The 19,774-nt window shown below is 44.9% G+C and overlaps 1 protein-coding gene across 5 annotated transcripts in view; it reads left to right on the top strand.

Moving 5' to 3' along the window:
* The first annotated feature begins 2,586 nt into the window (after window positions 1–2,586).
* Window positions 2,587–19,774, top strand: part of PIP4K2A (phosphatidylinositol-5-phosphate 4-kinase type 2 alpha) — a 180,902-nt gene continuing 163,714 nt past the window's right edge. The window contains exon 1 of one of the 5 annotated variants that reach the window (XM_008002491.3): window positions 2,587–2,989. In XM_008002491.3, the coding sequence (XP_008000682.1) occupies window positions 2,846–2,989 (144 nt within the window). In that variant the 5' untranslated portion in view covers window positions 2,587–2,845. Of the gene's footprint in view, window positions 2,990–3,021; window positions 3,249–3,887; window positions 4,125–4,191; window positions 4,854–19,774 lie in introns of those variants that run through there. The other 4 variants (XM_008002490.3, XM_073018784.1, XM_073018782.1 and 1 more) reach the window with 4 other exon arrangements.

Genomic DNA, 19,774 nt, shown 5'->3' with positions numbered 1-19,774 from the left:
AAAGAATAGGAGCAAACGAAGGTGACTACATGACCTCCCCTTAACCGCTGAGGAGACTCAAGATTCTAAAGGGATAATGACCTGTCATCCTTCATCTCCCTGATAGGACCAAGCAGTCTGCCAAGGGCACAGAAGGTATCTACTATATTTGAGTGGAGTGATAATGACAACAGACAACATACAGCAGGTCCTCAAATAATGTCATTTTGTTCAACGTTGTTTTGTTATAATGTTGATGAGAAAAGAAATGGATTTCGGGCCAGGACCACTGTTTGTATTTACAGGTTCTCCCTGTGTCTGCAAGAGTTTTCTTTGGGTACCCTAGTTTCCTCTCACATCTTAAAGACATGCATGTTCAGTTCATAGGCTTGTCTACATGGTATCAGTAGTTTTCTTTTTTTTCTTTCTTTTTTTTTTTTAAGAGATGCGGTCTCCATGTATCACCCAAGCTAGAGTGTAGTGGCATGATCCCAGCTCACTACACCTCCACTGTAGGTGGACTGCCCGGACTCAAGCAATGCACCTACCTCAGCCTCCTGAATAGCTGAGACTACAGGTGCGTACCACCATGTCTGGTTAATTTTTGTATTTATGGTAGAGATGGGATTTCACCATATTGCTCAGGCTGGTCTCCAACTCTTGGGTTCAAGCAGTCCACCTGCCTCATGCCTCCCAAAGTGCTGGGACTACAGGCATGAACCACTGCCCCCTTCCTACATGGTCCCAGTTTAAGTGAGAATAGGGGTATGTGTGTGTGGGTGGGTGTGTCTTGCAATAGAATGGCATTCTATCCAGGGATGGTTCCCACCTTTTGCCCAAGCTGAGCTGCTGGGATAGGCTCCCAGTGTCTGTGACCTTGAACTGGAATAAATGAGTTGGAAAAATGAATAAATTCATGAAACAAATGACTGTAAAATAAAAATATGTAAGTGTACATTAATCATAAAAATGCATGACAATAAACAAGATAGGAGAGCACTCAGCTACCATATTTGTGATTGTTTTTGAATCTCATGGTAGCAGCAGGTCCTCCCGACAACTTTTGCTCTGCAAACACTTATTCCTTGATTTAACCCAGCACCACAGCAACCATCGCTCACTGACTCACCAGAAATTTGGCAAACCATTATCTTGTTTTTATCAATCTTTTAAAAATGTAGGTGGGCCGGGTGCAGTGGCTGGTGCCTGTATTCCCAGCACTTTAGGCTGAGGTGGGCAGATCCCTCAAGCCCAGGAGTTCAAGACCAGCCTGGGCAGCACAGTGAAAACTCATCTCTACCAAAAATACAAAAAGTTTATCCAGGCTTGGTGGTGCACACCTGTAGTCCCAACTACTGGGGAGTCTGAGGTGGCAGAATCACCTGAGTCCGGGGAAGTGGAGCCTGCAGTGAGCTGTGATTGCACCACTGCACCCCCAGCCTGGGTGACACAGCGAGACCCTATCTCAAGGGAAAAAATAAAAATAAAAAAGAGGTATAGCTCACATTTATTTTAATGTTTAATATTAGAAGTGTTTTGAGTCTTTACTTCGAAGTTCAGTGATGTTTTTGTGACCAGAAAGAAAGCTGTAGGAAGCTTTCTTTTTTATGTCAGCCTATGGCAAATTTGGTTTTGTTATATGGTGTTTTGCTTAAGGTGACAGTTTCCAAGAACCTATTCAGTGAGGACTGGAGGGCTGTGTCTGAGTAAATACATAGCACAGAATGACGACTGCAAGGACGATATGGGGGCAGCAGGGTTTTAGACATACTTGGAATGGCAGCTTCCTGAGGTAGGCCAGGTATTCTCAGCATAATAAGGGCTACATTTAGGTGTATCTGGAGGAAGACGGTGAAGATTTCCATGGACGGTCAGTGCACTGGAAAACAGGCAGGGATGGCAAGGACCATAATGATGGATCGGAAGAAGGTGCACTTTAGGGCATGATTCTCCTGGTTAAGCCAATGGCTCTCAATGAGGGTCCCAGGGTCCTGCCCCGGGCAGAGTGGGTTGGCAGTGACAGCCCAGCCTATTAGGTGGGAGTCTCCCTCTTGAATGATTCCAGGAGGCCCATATCGAGGGTCTGAAAGGCCAGACCGTTAATGGCACAAAGGTATTAAGTTCATTTCAGGGACTGACCCGGCAACGTGCCCCGGTCCTTCCCCTCGGTGCTGGGAAGCCCTAGTCTCCCTGTAGCATTTCACACCTGGCTGGGTCTCCTGACTCGTGGCGTGGGTGAGCGCGTGAGCCTCCCTCCTTCAGCTGATCGACACCTGGGGGCTCCTCTGCCCAACCTCCTCACTCTGTCCACCCTGTCCTCTCCCTCCTCGGGGAGCGGCAGGAGACGCCGGGCCGGGGTCCCCAGGCTCCCCGCTCGCAACCCACGGCCTCCTCTGCGGGCCGGGAGCGAACGCCCGGAGATCGCCCGCGCACAGGCGGCGGTCCGGCTGTAGCGAAGCCGGGGCGGGAGGGCACAGCCTAACGGTCCAGCTGCCGCGCCCCGCGCCCCGCACCCAGTGCCCCGCCCGCGGCGCCGCAGCCACCTCCCGCCCGCCCCCTGCGTCATGACGCCGGCGCCCAACGCGGAAGCCGCTCGCGGCGCGCCGGGTCCAGCCGCGGGCTGAACGCGGAGCCGCGGCGGGCGCGGGATACGGGCCGGGGCGCGAGCCGAGCGCAGCCTGCCGGGCCGAGCGGGCGGAGCGAGCCAAGCGGGGCCGAGCGCGCCGGCAGCGGCGGCGGGCGGAGCGGAGCGCGGCGCGTCGGGGCCGCAGCCGGGGGGATGCGGCTGCCTCCCCGGGCCGGGGTGTAGAGAGGGCGGGTCCCCGGCCTCGGGAGCGCGGCGGTGGAGGGGACATAGGAGGCGGCCATGGCGACCCCTGGCAACCTAGGGTCCTCCGTCCTGGCGAGCAAGACCAAGACCAAGAAGAAGCACTTCGTAGCGCAGAAAGTGAAGCTGTTTCGGGCCAGCGACCCGCTGCTCAGCGTCCTGATGTGGGGAGTAAACCACTCGGTAAGGGCTCGGCTGCGGCGCGCGGTCCCCTTCCTCCTCCTCCTCCTCTTCCTCCTCGTTCCCCTCCTCCTCCGGCTGCAGCTGCTGCGGGGCGGGGAGCAGGAGCCAGCCCCGGCCCTCTGGCTGTTCGCCTGCCTCGGAGCCCCCAGCCCCGCGGCGTCTGCCCCCAGCCCTCCGGGCCGCCCAGGCACCACTTGCGTCCGCTTTAGATCTAAGGCCAGGTGCGGGACTGGGGTCCCGTGTGCGTGTGGGTCTCACGGTGGGTACCAGTGCCGCCCCCAGTCCGCCCGCCCGCGGGTCGGTCCCCGCTGCCTGGGAGGTGGGAAGTTTGTGCGGGGCATGGCGCCGCCTCGGCTGTCAGCCCGGGCTGGAGCTGCTGGGGGCCGGGTCCCGGCGACCGCTGCCCGGTGTGGGGGCGGCGCGGCGCCCGCGTCCTCCGCCGGCGGGCAGGTGTACCTGTCCCGGGCTGGGCGCGTGCGAACCTCCCACTGGGACACTGGGGCGAGGATACCGGAGCGCGAGCAGATTTGGGGCAGCAGCTTTAGTGCTTAGGTCCTTTCTTTTTCCTTTAAAGGCAATATTACTGGGCACAAGTCGGCTTTTTGGCAAAGCAGCAGCCGATGTAAATATGGCTCTGGCGTCGGGCGGCATCCCTGCGCTTCTCCCCCATCGCCCTGCCGCTGTGCGGGCTGGAGAGCCCTTGGCGGGGAGTCTTCCTCCCTTCATCGCCTCCCCCCACTTTGAGGAGTCGGGCAGAAGTCGCCTACTGCGGAAGGGCGGCCGGGGCAGGGACAGCAGGCGGGGGTCCCAGAGGGCGCGGGCGGAGGGAGTCCCGAGTTGGACGCAGCCGCTGTGGGGGGTGTGGGAAAGGCTAGAGAAGAACGCGTGGAAAGGTTAGCGTCACGCACAGTCGGGGGTTGGAGGATGCGCCGCTGCGGGCTATGCGGACTGCGGTTCGAGGGTCTGAAATAGCCTCCTGCTGATCTGACAGCGAGAAACTCCTGCAGTTTTAATCCACTTAGATAGGATCAGGAAACATGATCGGAGCTGTTGGCTCAGCCAGGAAAGTTTAAATGAGCTGTGAATTTTGACCATGACCTTAGTCACTGCAGTCACTTAGCATCTGGGGAAAAGTGTAAGTCCGCTTTCCCTGCTTTTGATTTCGATGGATGTCTATATGTCCTTTTCAGCGTAGTGGAAATGACAGTAAACCATGCTGGTTTTTTGAAAAAAAGACAATCTCAATGTAGTGAAGTTGTTTAAAATGCCTAAAAGCATCGGTTTTGTATTTTTCTTCCCCAAGCTGCGTAGGGGGAAGGGCGAAACAGTATCAGGATCGATCGTGTTTGCATGGAGTGAGTGTTTTTGAAAAAGTTGAGAAATGATTATTTTTATCCAGCTTAATGACTGATTGACTGAAGTTCATTGTAACTTCCTGACAACTTCTTTAGCTATTTGGGACTGTAAGTTGTTACAAGAGCATGCATTACTGCACCAAAAACTCCCCTCTCAAGTTGTATTACAGAAAATGAAGTGCAGTTTTTCCTAGGTAATAACGTTTACAATGTAGAGTTACGTATAATTTTGTTAAGCTTTTTTATTCTTTACGTTATTAGTTTTTGGGTCCCTTATTACTAGAATAGAAACTTACAATTAAAAAAAGGACGAATACTGTAGTGCTTACTCATATCATATTACTCATGTGCCTTTATCTCCTTTGGAGTTCTGGTGTTTTGGTCAGGAGAATGTTTCTGTCTCGGGGTTTAATTTAGTAAGGTGGTGTCAACAATATGCTGCCGAAAGAGAGTGCGCTTTCTGGGAACTCGTCTGAATTCCAGTTTGCCTTTAAAAATATTGTGATTGTGTATGTTTTACTGTAAAAACTTATGTTGCTACCTTACATTTATGAATTGCTACATTTGTTTTAGAGTTTCTTGCTAATTGGAGATATTTTGAAACTAAAGTGTTTCGTAGTGTATGACTTGTAAATAGTACATTTGGTGTTATTTTTCTTTTGCTCTCAAGAGAAGTTAGCAATTCTAAGTATCCACAACCAGAGGACTGAAGTTTCCATTTCATATAAATGTAAGCATGTTACTAACTCAACAGATATATATATTGGGCACATACAGTGTTAGCTACTATGGGAAGGATTGCTAAAACACCTCTAATATTTTTGTCCAAATATCTTTATTTTGAGGGCTCTGAGTTGACATAAGAAAGGTCTGTTTCACAGCCTTCTTTTTCAAAATGTCTATTTTCTTTAGTATATTATTTTTGAAAAAAGAATGGAGGTGTAATATAAACATGAAATCTAAGGACTTAGATGCTGTGTATTTCTGGTTTGATTTTCATTTTAGGTGACAGTGTCTGATATTAGGTAAATGTCTTACTAAGGTTTTATATGACCTTCTGTGCACCAAAGTTTATAGCATAATGTGAGAATAAATACGTCAGCAGTCTTAAGAACAAACAAGCATGGTGTTGTATATGAGCATCTTCCACATCCTGTGGTAAAACGTTCATTGGATCTGCGCTTTAAGTTTTTCTTAAATTCTAACTGTTGACCTTGGGCATGTTAAGGTCAGGTTTTGGCATCAGTGTTTGCACCTGTGAACTGAGGTTGTTTGGATGATTTCCAAGTCTAACTCAAGAGTCTGTGTTTTCAGTCTACTAGGTGCACAGTGTTATACTAGGATTTGTAGAATACTATATATAAAAGTTGTCTTACTATTATAACCTTCCAAATGCAGCCGCATTCAGGGAATTTTCAAGACCTTGACTAGAGGAGAAGGAAATCTATGGTGATTTTAAGAGACTGTGAACTAAGAGTTTGTTATATTGAATGTAGCTGAACTGCATTGCAGTCTATTAAGCCAAAGTCGATTTGATTGAAACATAACAACTTGCAATTAAGGTGAAAATGTTCAAGTCCATTGAGGTGGTAATGAAAATCTTGATTTGGGCAATGTTCATGGTCGGGAGTAAGCCTGCCATTGTGTGGTTAATTTGATATGTTACTGCTTTCTAACTTAAAATACCCATCAGTGAATGGATCAGTGCCAATTTTTAAGTATTTTAAGCAGAGAATATAACTGAATACATAAAGGAAAAGACTTAAGGCAGTTTTGTCTTGTTACATTTAGAATTAAACTAAAAATGATCAAGCAGTAAGCGTCTTAAGATGATATTTTAATAGTATGGGGAGCACGTTGAATGATATGAGCCAAGACTTATTTCAAATAGATATTCTAAAAGATTTTTATCCACAGTGAAATGTGAGCCTTTTAGAAATCAGTGTTTTAAAACCTATTTAAATATCCAAAGGAAAATATTATCTGTACAGAAAAATCTTAAAGCACATAAAACTTGTTTAAAACATACAGTATTTAGAAGTAGCTAAGTATTGATGTTAGAGGCTTTTGGTTTAAAGCTATAGAAGTTCAAATGAGCTTTGGCAAAAATGTCAGTTATTGAGGGGTTTGGGGGGCCTATCACAGTAGAAGGAAAGGCTGGTTATGGAACCATGTGAAGAGCTGGGTGCTTGAGTGTGTGGGTGTGTGAGTGCGTGGGACTTTTCTGTACCCTTTGGCTCAGTTCTCCTTCATAGCTGGCTGGTTCCTCCACAGAGCAGGGAATGAACGGTTCCTGTATTTCGTATTTTGTCATTTCTGCTCCCCAAAAATGGCTTCCTGTCTCTGATTCAGTTATAAAAATACCATGGAAGGATTCCATTTGGGATTGGTCTGGCTTTGGTCATTTGTGGCCATCCCTTGGACTAAACAGTTATAAAAACGTGGCAGCGCTTGCCTGTTGGTGCTGGGGAAAGAACAGTCCCCAGAGAGGGGAAAGGGCCTGCCAGGCAGTGTCAGGCAGGTCTCTGTCCTAGTAATAGAGCTGGATGGTTCTGGACATCCGTGGGTCCTTACTGTGGGGATCTGTGAGGGCCAGCCTGAGGAACACCGTGTGCTGTGTTGTGTGTGGACTGGAGAATGCATGCTGTCTTTGGAGGAGCATCAGTGGCTTTGATTGTATTCTCCGCAGGCTCTGGTTTTTGGAATAAAGACCATATTATTGGATGCATCATAATTTTTTTTTTTTTTTTTTTTAGGTTCATGGGTTTTTATTTGGGCACTGAAAGAAGATAAGGAAACTAAGTTTTAAAGTGGTGTGAGTGACTGTGAAATGACTTTGACTGAATAGGACATAATAAGGCAATTAGATTAAAATTAAAATTAGACATTAGATGAAATTCTTGAGTGGAACCCTGCTACCATTCATTCAAGAACTAGTCTCCTCAAACTATTTTTTTGTTCTTTTTAATCTTCAGAGGAAAGAAACACACCAAGCAGACATACAGAAAGTTTATTAGGGAAGTCATTTTATACTCCCTAAAACTTGGGATTATGACCAGAGAACAGAATACATTTTCATCTCCATTTGTCAGATACTTTAGAGTGAACTCTAAGTATTTATAGTTAGTACTTAGTGTTACTTAGTACTTAGAGTTACTAAACTTAAGTACTCAGAATGATGCCCATGTCAGGTCAATAATTTCTATTTCCAGGGTATCCTGATCTGCTGTGCCTTTAGAAAGGTTGCCAGCAAGAATTATAATAAACCACCAAAATCTTCTTTAAGTTGATTAGAAAATGCAGTCAACCAGAGTAATTATTTCTGCCAGCATAGCCTTCGAAATACAAATTTTGGAATTAAAGGGAATTGGTACAATTTGGCAAAAGTGGTTTGTGGTTGGACAGATGAGGTTCAAATGCTAACTTTGGCATTGATGGGCTTGAGCAGGTGATTTAGTCACTTGAGCCTCAATTTTTACATTCTTAAAATGGAGATAATGATTATGATTCACAGGGTTGAGGGTTAAATGAGATACTGTATTTAAGGCTTAGCACTGTAATTAGCACATCATAAGGATTCGGTAAATGATGCCTAAAAGTAATAAAGTTCAAATGCAGTTTGGATGGTGATATATTAAAAGAACCAGATCCCTGTTTCTCAAAATTTAAGGTGCATATCAATCACTTGGGGACTTAAAAAAAAAAAAAATTCTGCTGAATTAGACTCTGCTGCTGGGCAAGTGGCTCATGCCTGTAATCCTAGCCGTGCATTTGGAGGCTGAGGCAGGAGGATCACTTGAGGCCAAGATTTTGAGACTAGCCTGGGCAGCATAGCAAGACCCTGTCTCTACAAAAAAAAAAAATGTAAAAACTTAGATGGGCATGGTGGCACACACCTGTAGCCTGAATTCCTCAGGAGGCTGAGGTGGGAGGATCATCTGAGTCCAGGAGGTCCAGGCTGCAGGGAGCCATGGTTGTACAGTGTATTCTAGCTTGGGTGACAGATGGAGGCTCCAACTAAATAAGAAACAATACAAATTAAAATGCAGAGTCTAATTCAGCAGATCCAGTGAGGGTGCTGCCTGAGACTGCATTTTTCATACTCTCTGGTGGTGCTGATGCTGCAGGTCCACAGGCTCCGTAGCAGTAGAAGGAAGAATTTTGCCACTAAGGATCCCTCCCCCCAGCCCCAACTGTATGTGATGAGCCCTTAGAAGAATGGTGGCCCCATGATAGATTAGAAAATTTGGGAGAAGAAATTGTAGGTTGGAAAGGGAGACAAGCAATTTAGATTCAAGAATGTGGAATTGCAGGTGGTGGTGGGTGGATCCTGCAGTGACACTACCATGTGCGATGCTGGAAAGGTGTGATTGGAGCTTGGGAGCCACTAGGGCTGGGATAGACTATTGAGACCTGCGTGTACAGAATTGGTAAGTCAGATCTCCACCAGAGGAGCGGGGACACTGGGGACACTTGGCTTTGAGGGAAGGACCGAGGAAGAAGAAACAGGAAGAGGAAACAGAGGTGAGCAGAATTAGATACTCCCAAGTGCTTGAGAGTCATGGCTGTGCTTGTGCTAAAGTGATTGGGGTTGGGGGCGGGTGTGAAAGCTTAAAGACTTAGGGAGCGAATGAGTGGAAGTAGAGGCAACTCCTCTTTTTTGGAAAGTAAGTAGAAGGAAGGTGAAAGATGCCATTTTGTTAGGAATACCTGGGTAGTTTCCTTGACTCCTCTCTTCGTTTCCTTCTCACTTCTGTCACTCCTAACCAGATTTGCTTCCCTCTTTCCTCGACTGATATTGAAACCCCCTAGCTTATTTCCCTGTATCTGCCTTTATCCTTATTTCTTTTCGTTTTTGTACCAGGGACTCCTATATCAGTCCAGTGAAGGCCATAGACTCCTTTTCAGAATGAGCCTTTTAAAGGAATAAATGAAAATACAAAGGGTATGCCCTACCAAGTTCAAGGATCCCTTTAATTCTATCCATGGACCACTTGGGAGTTCATGGGACCCCATTAAGAACCCTTGCAAGAGTAAGATGGGGATAGTGTGGGGTGAGAAAGTGGGGGGAGCACGCAGCAGCCAGGAAGAATACTCTGGGGGGAACACGCATGGGCTGAATTGATTACCGCCTTGGTCACGGTGCCTAGTACTTGAGATTCACAGCTGTTCCCTTAGCCACTGAGCTGTGCTGCTTGGGCCAAGCTCAGGAGTCATTCATTGCTTTGAGTTCTTTTATTTTCTTAATCTTAAGAGCTGTTCTTGGATGGACAGAGTATTAGCTGTTAACACGGGAGAAAACTACTTGAAAAACTATATTTCCCTTTATAGAAAGAAACTCATTGTTAATGTTCAGAGCATGTAGGGTGAGAACCAATACATAATTTATGAAAAATGTTGTAGGGAGTTTTAAAACAGTAACTTACCTGCAGCTAAGCTTTGCAATTCTAAATGTTTATCGTTTTTCAGCTTCCTGGGCACAGTGATTAAGAGCTGTGGAGTCAGTGTTCGGTTGGCTATGTGACCTTGAACAAGTTATTTTGCCTCTCAGTTTCTTGTTTATAAAAGAAGGTAATAACAGTACCTACTTTGGAAGTTTGTTATATGGATTAAATAAATTTATACCTGTAAGATGCCTAAATAGTTGCTGGCACATGGTAAGTTCTTAATATGCTAGCTGTCATTATTACTATTCTTTAAAATAGAGACAGGGTCTTGTTATGTTGGCCAGGCTGGTCTCAAACTTCTGGCCTCAAGCAATCCTCTCACCTCGGCCTCCCGAAGTGCTGGGATTAGAGGCTTGAGCTACCATGCCTATGCTATTTTTTTTTTTAATGTTTTAAATGCTAAGATGTAGCAAATTATCAGATTGTATGCTAAATCAGTGGTTACTTTATCCTGTTTCATAGTAGAACATCACCATTGTACTTGGCATCCTTGTGTATTTTTGAGTTATGAATTATCATTTTAGAATTATCCTTGTGCCCTTGCTTTACTTTCTGTATCTATTTTGTTATGTTCTTTCTTGTATTTTTCACACTTCCACTAGCGATTAGGTTCTTTGAAGTGTCAGAAATCTAATTCACATTCATTAGTTGCAAGTTGTGTCAGCTATTGACTTGATATTTCACCTTGTCTTTAAATATGGAGACACTGCAAGATGCTTCAGATGCAAAATGAATATTTTGTGGACCTTGCCCTCAAATTGTGCATAACTACAGGGGACACAGACATAAAGTAAATATATGTATAAATAACTACAGTGTCTAGAATGCTGGGGGTGGAGGGTATTGAATAGACTGTGCTGAACATTGAGCAAAGGCATGAAGTCGGTGAAGGGTTTAGACAGGAGGCAATTTGGGAGAAGAGCATTTCAGGCAGAGGGGTCAGCTGGTGCAAAGGCCCTGAGGCTGGTGCTTGCTTGGCCTGTTACAGCAACTGCAGGAAAGCTGGCATGGCTGGAGCACAGCAAGAGGCGGGGATATAGTGGTTGGAGATGGGGCCAAGGTGCTAACCAGGACTGGATCATGATTACTTCTGCCTGGGGGACTTGGAGAAGCCTTGAGAGGAGGTAACAATGCGGAGGACCTTGAAGATTAAATAGAATCTCCCAGCTGCAGAAGATGGGTGACATGGTTCAGCTGTGTCCCCACTCAAATCTAATCTTGAATTGTACCCATAACCCCCAGGTGTTGTAGGTGGATCAGCTGGAGATAATTGAATCATGGGGCCGGTTTTCCCCATCCTATTCTTGTGATAGTGAGTTCTCACGAGACCTGGTGGTTTTAAATAAGGGGCTTCCCCTTCTGCCATGATCGTAAGTTTCTTGAGGTCTCCCCTGCCCTGCAGAACTGAGTCGGTTAAACCTCTTTCCTTTGTAAAGTACCCAGTCTTAGGTATGTCTTCATAGCAGCGTGAGAACAGACTAATACAGTGGGGAAAGGCATGTGCAGCCGAGGGTCTGACAGCCGGCAAAACCAAGCAGAGTGGAAAATGTAAGTATTTGGCTTTGGCTGTGGCCACAGTGGCAGTACCCAGGAACATGTTACAGATGCAGAGCTTGGGCCTCTGCAGACCTAGTGGAGCAGAATGTACATTTTAACAAGACATAGTGATCGTCAGTATATTTAAGTCTGAGAAACACCCATCAGGGTAAATCTTTGGTTTCAAGCCCTGAGGTTCCTTAGATGTGCCTCAGGGGCTGTTGGGAGGGGACTGAGCTGGTGAGGGAATTTAGTCGTACCTCAGTTTCCTCCAGAACAGCCTTGTTTTTGTCCTCATTGTCATCTCTCTCCTTTTTTTTTTTTTTTAACTGGGGCACAGAATATAATATGTAAAGGGGTTAAAAAAGGTCCTGCAGCCAAGAAAATTGAAAACCACAGAGGAACATAATGGGAATGTCAGGAGATGGTTGAAAGAGTAGTTTGTTTGAGGCCACCTTTGAAGGACCAAGTGGTTGATGTTTGCCAGAGAAAAGTCACCAGTTCTGACCAGGGTTACTTTAAAATTTGCCGCAAATCTCAAATGACACTCGACCCGGAAGAGTTACTGCCTCCTTTAATATGTTCTCTACTCTCTGAAGTCATTTCTTCCTTTTCCCCTCTCCTTTAGCTTCCACCTCGTGTCCTGTCCACCCGTCCTCCCTTCAGCATATAACCTCATTTAGAAAGCATTGACAGAACAAATAGAAGCCGTCAGCTTCTGCTCTTCGCACCATCCCATTTACATTTTGGACAGCTGGGTCTGTCAGTCTACAGACATGCTGGAGGGGCTGCCCTGCCTGGTTTGGTAGCTGCTAGCCACATATGGTAATTTAAATTTCAGCTAATAAAACTTAAAATTCAGTTTCTCATATCAAGTGCTCACTAGCCACACGTGGTTAGTGGTTGCTGGATTGAATAGTGCAGATAGAGACGATTCCCACCATTGCAGTACCTTCCACTGACATGGCTCAGCGCTCTGGGGCCTCCCATCTTGAAAGCAGAATAAACTACAACAACAACAGAAGCTCTCCTTCACCCTTAGTCTCGCATTTTAGTGCCTTCTCAGGTTTTCTGTTCCTTTTTTTTTTTCCTTGATGAGGTCTTGCTTTTTGGCCTGGCCTGGAGTGCATGGTGCGGTCACAGCTTGCTGCTGTCTGGAACTCCTGGTCTCAAGCAGTCCTGCTTCAGATTACCTAAGTGCTGGGATTACAGGTGTTAGCAACCACACCTGCCCTGTTCCTTTTCATAGCAGGAGTGAAAGGCCTTGTGTACAGGTGAGGTCTCCTGTTTCTGTGCAGACACCCTACCCGCCAACCCTCAACTTACCTGCCATGGTCTCCTTAACTTACTCCAATCCAGCTTTCACCTGCAGCACACCAAGGAAACTGCTCAACTCAGCATCGCTGGCGGTGCTCACGTTTTTAAATGCAGGGGGCTCCTTTTTTCTGCTTCTTGTCGTCCTTCTGCTTCACTAGCCACTCCTTAGGCACAGGCTCCTCCTCTTTTGCTCTGTCTGGAAACGCTGGAATGCCCCCAGGCCTCTGTCCAGGATCATCTTCTACAATTACATTTACTTTACCTACATGGCTTTTTTTTTTTTTTTTTTTTACCGTTTTACAGTGATGATTGAGAAATGTTTAACTTCAGCTCTAACTTTCCTCTCGGGCTCTGTATTCAGTTTCTCACCGGGTATCTTCACATGAATACCTAATAGACATCTCAGATGTCCCAGGCAGGCCTCTTGATTTCCTCCCTGCACTCTGCCTCATCCCCCGTCATAAGCTAAACTGGCCTCTTCCCATCTCAGAAAATGGACCACCATAGACCCAGGAGCTCCAGCTTAAACGTAGGGACTAACCTTGATTATACTTTTTCTCCTCACTCCTTCCCCACATCCCATTTTCGAGTCCTGAATCCACATGCTTGTGTCTGTTTGAATCCTCTTCTCAGGAACACTGTGGTAGCCTCCTGTTTGGTCTCGCGGCGTTCAGTTTTGCCGTTTCAGTCCGCCTTCTCTGCAGCAGTGGCAGAGGAATCTTGCTGAACTGTAGATAAGTTCATGTCATGTCCTTAGTTAAACCTTCCAAAGGCTTTACATTGCATTTAGAATGAAATCCAAACCTTTTCTGACCTGCATGATCTTACTGGGCTGGGCCCCATTTTCCTCCTTGCCCTCATCCCATGACACCCTCTTCATGATTCCTATGTTCCAGCCACCCTGCGCTTTTTCTGTTCCTAAAGGCAAGCTCAGAGCGGCCACAGTTCTTCAGTCTTCATTTTTCTCTTTGTTGGAATGTTTTTCCCTCTTTTATTTATTTTATTTTTTTGAGACAGGGTCTCGCTCTGTTACCCGGGCTGGAGTGCAGTGGCGCGGCCATAGCTCACTGCAGCCTTGAACTACTGGGCTCCAGCGATCCTCTTGCCTCAGCCTCCTGTATAGCTGGGACTACAGGTGTGCACCACCATGCCTGGATAATTTTTAAAAATTTTTCTAAGAGATGGGGGTCTCGCTATGTTGCCCAGACTGGTCCTGAAGTCCTGGCCTCAAGTAATCCTCCTGCCTCAGCCTCCCAAGGTGCTGAGATTACAGGCATGAATCACCATGCCCAGCCTTCCCTCAGATCTTTGGAAGGTTAGCTACTATTAGTTATTTTAGTCTCTTAGCTAAGGGGCTGCCTTCTCAGGTGGCCTCTCTGACCTCCTGAGCTAAGGGAGCCCCTCCACTATCATACTGTTATTTTCTCTGTGACACTTAACACTGTTTGAAACTGAATTGTGTACATTTTTATTGCTTATCTCCTTCAACTACAACAGGAAATTTCTTGGCAACTGAGACTTTTCTTATTTACTAGCTGTATCCCTACATCTGAAACTGTGTGTTTAGGTAGTAGGCGCTCAGTACATATTGTTGAATGAATGAGGGGGGCTGGGATTCTAAACCATAGACCATTAGTTCTCAGGTGGTGTACCATGAGGCCTCCCATATTCAATTTTCATCAACGTGTAGAGTACTTTTGTTATAATCAAGCGTAGAGCATTTTAGAGCATTTTGCTGAGCGGGTTGTGCAATGCATTCGAGTGGGGGAAAACTTGCTGCAAATTGGTGATAAGAGGTATGGGGTAACTGCAAGCCAGTGCCAAAGAAAGAGGTTATGTTTACAGCAGCATGCAAGAACTGTGTCTTGTGAACATGACAGAGAAGGTTCAGAAAGTAAACAGCTCCTCTCAAACAGTGTCAGATGTTGAAAGGGTGCCAAGTGAATTGCATGAAGACTATGAATGCATTTCTAAGTAATCTGAGATATTATTATGTAGAAGAGTGTGCTGCAGTGCTGTTACTGACTTGTTCTTTTAATGGCTTCAGACATGCTTCTCAAAATACTAGTATGCAGAAGTGTGCCATAAGTTGAAGATTCCATAAACATTGTAAGAATAGTGATAATGTCAATATCTCAGGCCTTTGTGGGTCTTTTTCTATTGTGTATTGTTTCTGCTGGTTCTTCTTCATGGTGCCTTGTTGCCATTTCTCTTTGGTTCATTTTGGCTCTTAGCTGCTCACTTCCCTTGGATAGTTATTCAAGGAGCATTCTTCAAGTCTTAGAATAAAGATATATCCTTCCAGAGGAATTGTTTGTTTTTGCCACATGTCTAGGGGTACTGGAGACCAAGACCATTTGAAACTAAATTCACAGCTTGGAATTTTTTGGAACGCATGATGATATAAAATTGAGCTGCAGTCCCTGGGGTGGAATGATTTTATTTTTGGTAGACCCATTGTAGCCTTATGGAGAAAAGGTTTCCTATTAGACTGCATACCTTGGGTGGACCCTAGGCTTTGTCTTCTGTTCCTGTCAACCCATGAGACCATCAAAGCCTTTAGAGCCAAAGTGGCTTCCATGACTAATGACTCTTCCTGCTTCCAGTTTTCACTAAGATCTTGGCAGGCCAACTTCTCTCCTCCCTCTTCCAACTCTTTGATGCCTTCAAGAAGATGTTTAAGAAAATGTTTTATTCAAGACGTTTACTTATTTTCAGTGCAGAGCTGACCTGAATAACCCTATCAGCAGAAATGCAAATCGACCTCAAAGTTTCAAAAGAGGGAAGCCAACAGTAAGTGAGACAGTGAGAAGCCAAAGCATGGTGGCGCTTCTGCGGCCTTCCAGGGATGGATCCGTGAAGGGAGTCAGTGGGACAGGAGGTGGGACTGCAAGAAGGAAGGATGCCATTGCTGTCTTCCAGAGGTGATGGGAACCTGAACTTCGGCAGGGGTAACAGACAACCAATAGACATTGTTGCCTTTTTTGTTTCTAAGGATAACCAGGTATAGATGTGGTAGAAGCTGTGTTGTCTAAGTGGCCCATAGCCTAAAAGGTTTGAAGATACTGCTCTAAACAAGCAAAGGATGTGCTTAGAGATATTTCAGGTAGAATCAGCTGGATTTGGTGACTGTGTTAGGTAACAGATAGGAAGGAATCGACAGTGACTCACCTAGGTCAGTTTCTTACCATTCACACTCTCCATTACATTACCGTTATTTGGGGGCTGTTAGCTCCTGGCGAGGTACCCCGTCTCCCCCTTGCCACGACTGGGATTGTACACACAGATACTGTGAGACAGCAGAGGATTAATGAACTGCTCTGGGAGAGTTAGTGGTAGGCTCTTGAAATTCTTCAGGAATTGAGTTAGAATTAGCGTGATGGATGGAGAAGCTGGAGAAAACACGTTACAGGCAGAGTAATGCGTACAGAAGCGTAAAGGTTATGTGGCATTTCCAGGGAACGGCCAAACCCTTCTTCAGGTGCCACTGTACTTCTCTCCTTCTGGTTTTATGGTTTTATTCGTGTCCATTCTTATGGAGGTGTTCTTATTTACATTACTTTTGTTTGCGTTAGTTTCTCTAGGCTTGGTCATTTAGGCTTAGAAGCATATTTGCAAGTTGCTAGACACGCTAATTCAGAGCTTAGTTTATTTGTAGTTGTAATAAATAAGCCTTGCTTTTGTTTTTTCAACTTGGACTTTGAGGAAGGTGTTTGGTATTAGTCAACCCGAGAGTGACCTCTATAGCATTCCACATGACCTGCGCAAAGGCTGCAGGTGGTGGGGGCAGGTAGGGGCTGCCATCAGTACTGCCACCTGCACACCATAGCAAGGGGCTGCATTAGCGGGAGACAGGCACCCTTTTTGTGAGTCGTTCGCAGAGGAGGCTCATTTTCTGATGTGCACAGAGGTGCCTGTGTGCTAGCAGCTGCCCCGCTTTGCCCTGCTTTTCTTGGATCATGCATCCAAAATTTCTCATGCCATATTCCCAAGCACTGGTGTCTTTGGAGGAGCTTTCAGGTGGTGTTGAGGCTGGACAGAAGAAAAGAAAGTGGGGTTTAAAAAGTTCCCTTACACATTTGAATCTGCTTTAGAAAATGTACCACTGTGCAGTCTTTGCTGCTGCTACATACATGCTTCTATAATGCAGATTCACTTGTATGAGATTGGCGTATCGGGAATGTGGCATAAGATGTAGGAATTGGTCCTTATGCAGTTTTCCTTGAGTACACCACTGCCTCCAAGTATCAGCAGCTAGGTGCAAAGTATACTAATACAGTCCAAGGCAGCAAGCCAGACTGGGAAACAGGACTGCATACCTTGCTGTTGCATCCGTTTTCTTCCTCCTGACCCCAGCAGCTGGCTGCTCGATCTTGGAAGTACTCATTTCAGGGTTCTCTCCCATCTTTGGACATTTTCTCCTAGTCTGTGTGACTTAGAAGCCTGGTTACTCCTTATATTCCTTCCCTAGTGATCCTCACCTTTCTATTTCTAAAGTCCATTATATATCTATTAGAAATTACACTAAAATAGTGTTTATTTTTCTATTTTTAGGATTTTTATTTTTAAGCATTCTGGTGATAGAGTTTCATAGTCTTTATGTGGTCTGCCTAAAATCTGGATTTTAGTGTGTATGCAGAACTTAGAAATTTTTCAGAAATACATATATTGCATTACAATAAAAGTGTTTGTATTTACAATGTATTTTGAACAACTATATGCCCAGGCTGGAAGTTTCCCAAAGAAAGGTGTAATCATTGTTATTTTTTGTTTGTTTGTTTGTTTGTTTCCAAGGGTAACCAGGTATAGATGTGGAAGAAGCTGTGTTGTCTAAGTGGCCCATAGCCTAAAAGTTTTGAAGATACTGCTCTAAACAAGCAGAACATTAATTTCTTTGTCGGCTCTTTGAGTTTTCTTACTAATCCTCCTCTGGCCTGACCGTGTGTCCCTCCTAAGTTGCGCACATTCCCAGGTATCTAGTGTGTTCGGATGTCTCCCTGCGCTACTCAGCAGCTACCTTATTCAGCATTGGCCTTAGCTTGCTTCTGTGTCCAGGAACAGGAACAGAAGTTTTCTTCTCAGCTGTCCCCTGTCTCTCTCAGACCAAGTCCACAGGCTTTTACTACATTAGGCCTTGGAGTACATTTCCTGTAGAATCAAAGGGCCAACTTACAAATGAATGTTTGGAACACAACCCATTCATAAATTAGGTTCTGCCTGCACCCAGATGGAAAGTTAAATGCTTTGGCATCAGAAGAACTGTTGGGAAACAGATATTGTTTCTGAAAGTATGATAAATCCATAAGGCACTTGCTTTTTTGGCACATTGCGCCAAAGTAGGAGGACAGGAGCAAATTTTAGGGACATTAAAAAAAAATAGGTTAGGAGAAGCTAATCTTTTTGTCTAATTCACTTTCTCTTGCAGTTCTGGCATCAGATACTCATAAATTTAACACATGCCAATGAATATTTGAGCCAGGAAATAGCCAATAGTGAATATTTTTATTATGTGTTATATAAAGTTTCTTCTTATGCTTATTTAGGTGAATTCGAAATATGATTTCAGTGGAATTTAAGTTCTAATAAGTACAGATATATAGCATATTTTCTGAAAAACTTGAAACACACACACAAATATAAAAAATTACCATAGCCATTCTATGAAGAAGCAGCCAGTGTTAATGTTTTAATGTGTTTCTTTCCAATATCTTTTTTAAAAATCTCATTGAGACTATTCTGACTATATATTTCATCTTACTATGTATTCACAGTGATTTTAACTTTTTGATCACTGCTTAATAATTAGGTTGATGCAAAAGTGTGGTTCTTGCCATTACTTTCAGTGGCAAAACCTGCTATTACTTTTGCACCAACCTAAATAGTTTAATGAAGTTTAATAGTCCAAACATTGGTCCCAGTATTTTGCCACCATAAATAATGTTGCTGTCAGCATCTCCCTGTATGAAACTTTCTTATTTGGGATGATTTCCTTAGAACAGATTCTCTTTTTGGAGAATTTACTTGGTCAAAGGGTATGAATATTTTAAGGCTCTTACTACATGTTGCCAATTTGCTTTCAAAAAGGGTTATACCAGATTATAACCCTAGCAGTGTGGCTAAGAGCTGCTTTCCCACATCTGCTTTCAGGCTTCTAAGTTGAACAGCAAAGATTAGAACAAAAAGATATCCTTTTTTTCCATATCCTTTTAACCCACTGAAATCTCTTTATAGGGATTTTCAGCAGTTTGACCAAAGAGGTACGCACACGGGCAGTGTGGGAGTATCAGGTCTGAGGTTGGAGGATGGCTCCCACATAGGCTGCCTGGCCCAAGTCTGCCCTCTCAAAAGAGCTGCTTTCAACTGACCCACTTCTCCCAGTTTTTCTTCATCGAACTCTAGGCAGAGAGTGCCTGGATCCCGGAAGCAGGTCACCGTCCACTGTCTATGGTTGGTTAATTTCTGCTGGCCACAGCCCACATGATTTATATTAAACCCAATCCAATAGCATTTAATGGCAGGCAGAGTTCTTCCCATGTGAGTAGACTAGTCAGGAATTTGCAGTTCGTTATTCAGTCTGACTGCTTAACGTTGGACTCAACCTATGGATGATTCACATGAACCACTTCAGAAAATGTAATGTGACATCTGCTAGAGTCCATAATTACAGTATATGAACAGTATATGTGTGTGTGTGTTTAATTAAAAAATTTTTTGAGATGCAGTTTGCTCTGTTACCCAGGCTGGAGTACAGTGGTGTGAATCATAGCTCACTGCAACCTCGAACTCCTGGGTACAAGTGATTCTCCTGCCTCAGCCTCCTGGAATAGCTGGGACTATAGTTGTGTGCCACCGTGCCCAGCTAATTTTTAAAAACAAATTTTCGTAGAGGTGGGGGTCTTGCTATGTTGCCTAGGATAGTCTCAAACTCCTGGGCTCAAGTGATCTTTCTGCCTTGACCTCCCAAAGTGTTGGGATTTCAGGCATGAGCCACCACACCCAGCCTTGCTTTTTAAATGTTGGATGTTACCATCCCTCTACTGTGGTCCTATAATTTGGCTTGAAGCTTGATTCTGTGTGCTGACCACTCTGTCCAGCATTATGTAGTAGAAATAATGCCGGTCACTTGTGCT

The sequence above is a fragment of the Chlorocebus sabaeus genome, chromosome 9, assembly GCF_047675955.1.
Source record: "Chlorocebus sabaeus isolate Y175 chromosome 9, mChlSab1.0.hap1, whole genome shotgun sequence".
Taxonomy (NCBI): domain Eukaryota; kingdom Metazoa; phylum Chordata; class Mammalia; order Primates; family Cercopithecidae; genus Chlorocebus; species Chlorocebus sabaeus.
Note: the sequence above shows the minus strand (reverse complement) of the source record. Positions and strands in the feature narration are given on the sequence as shown.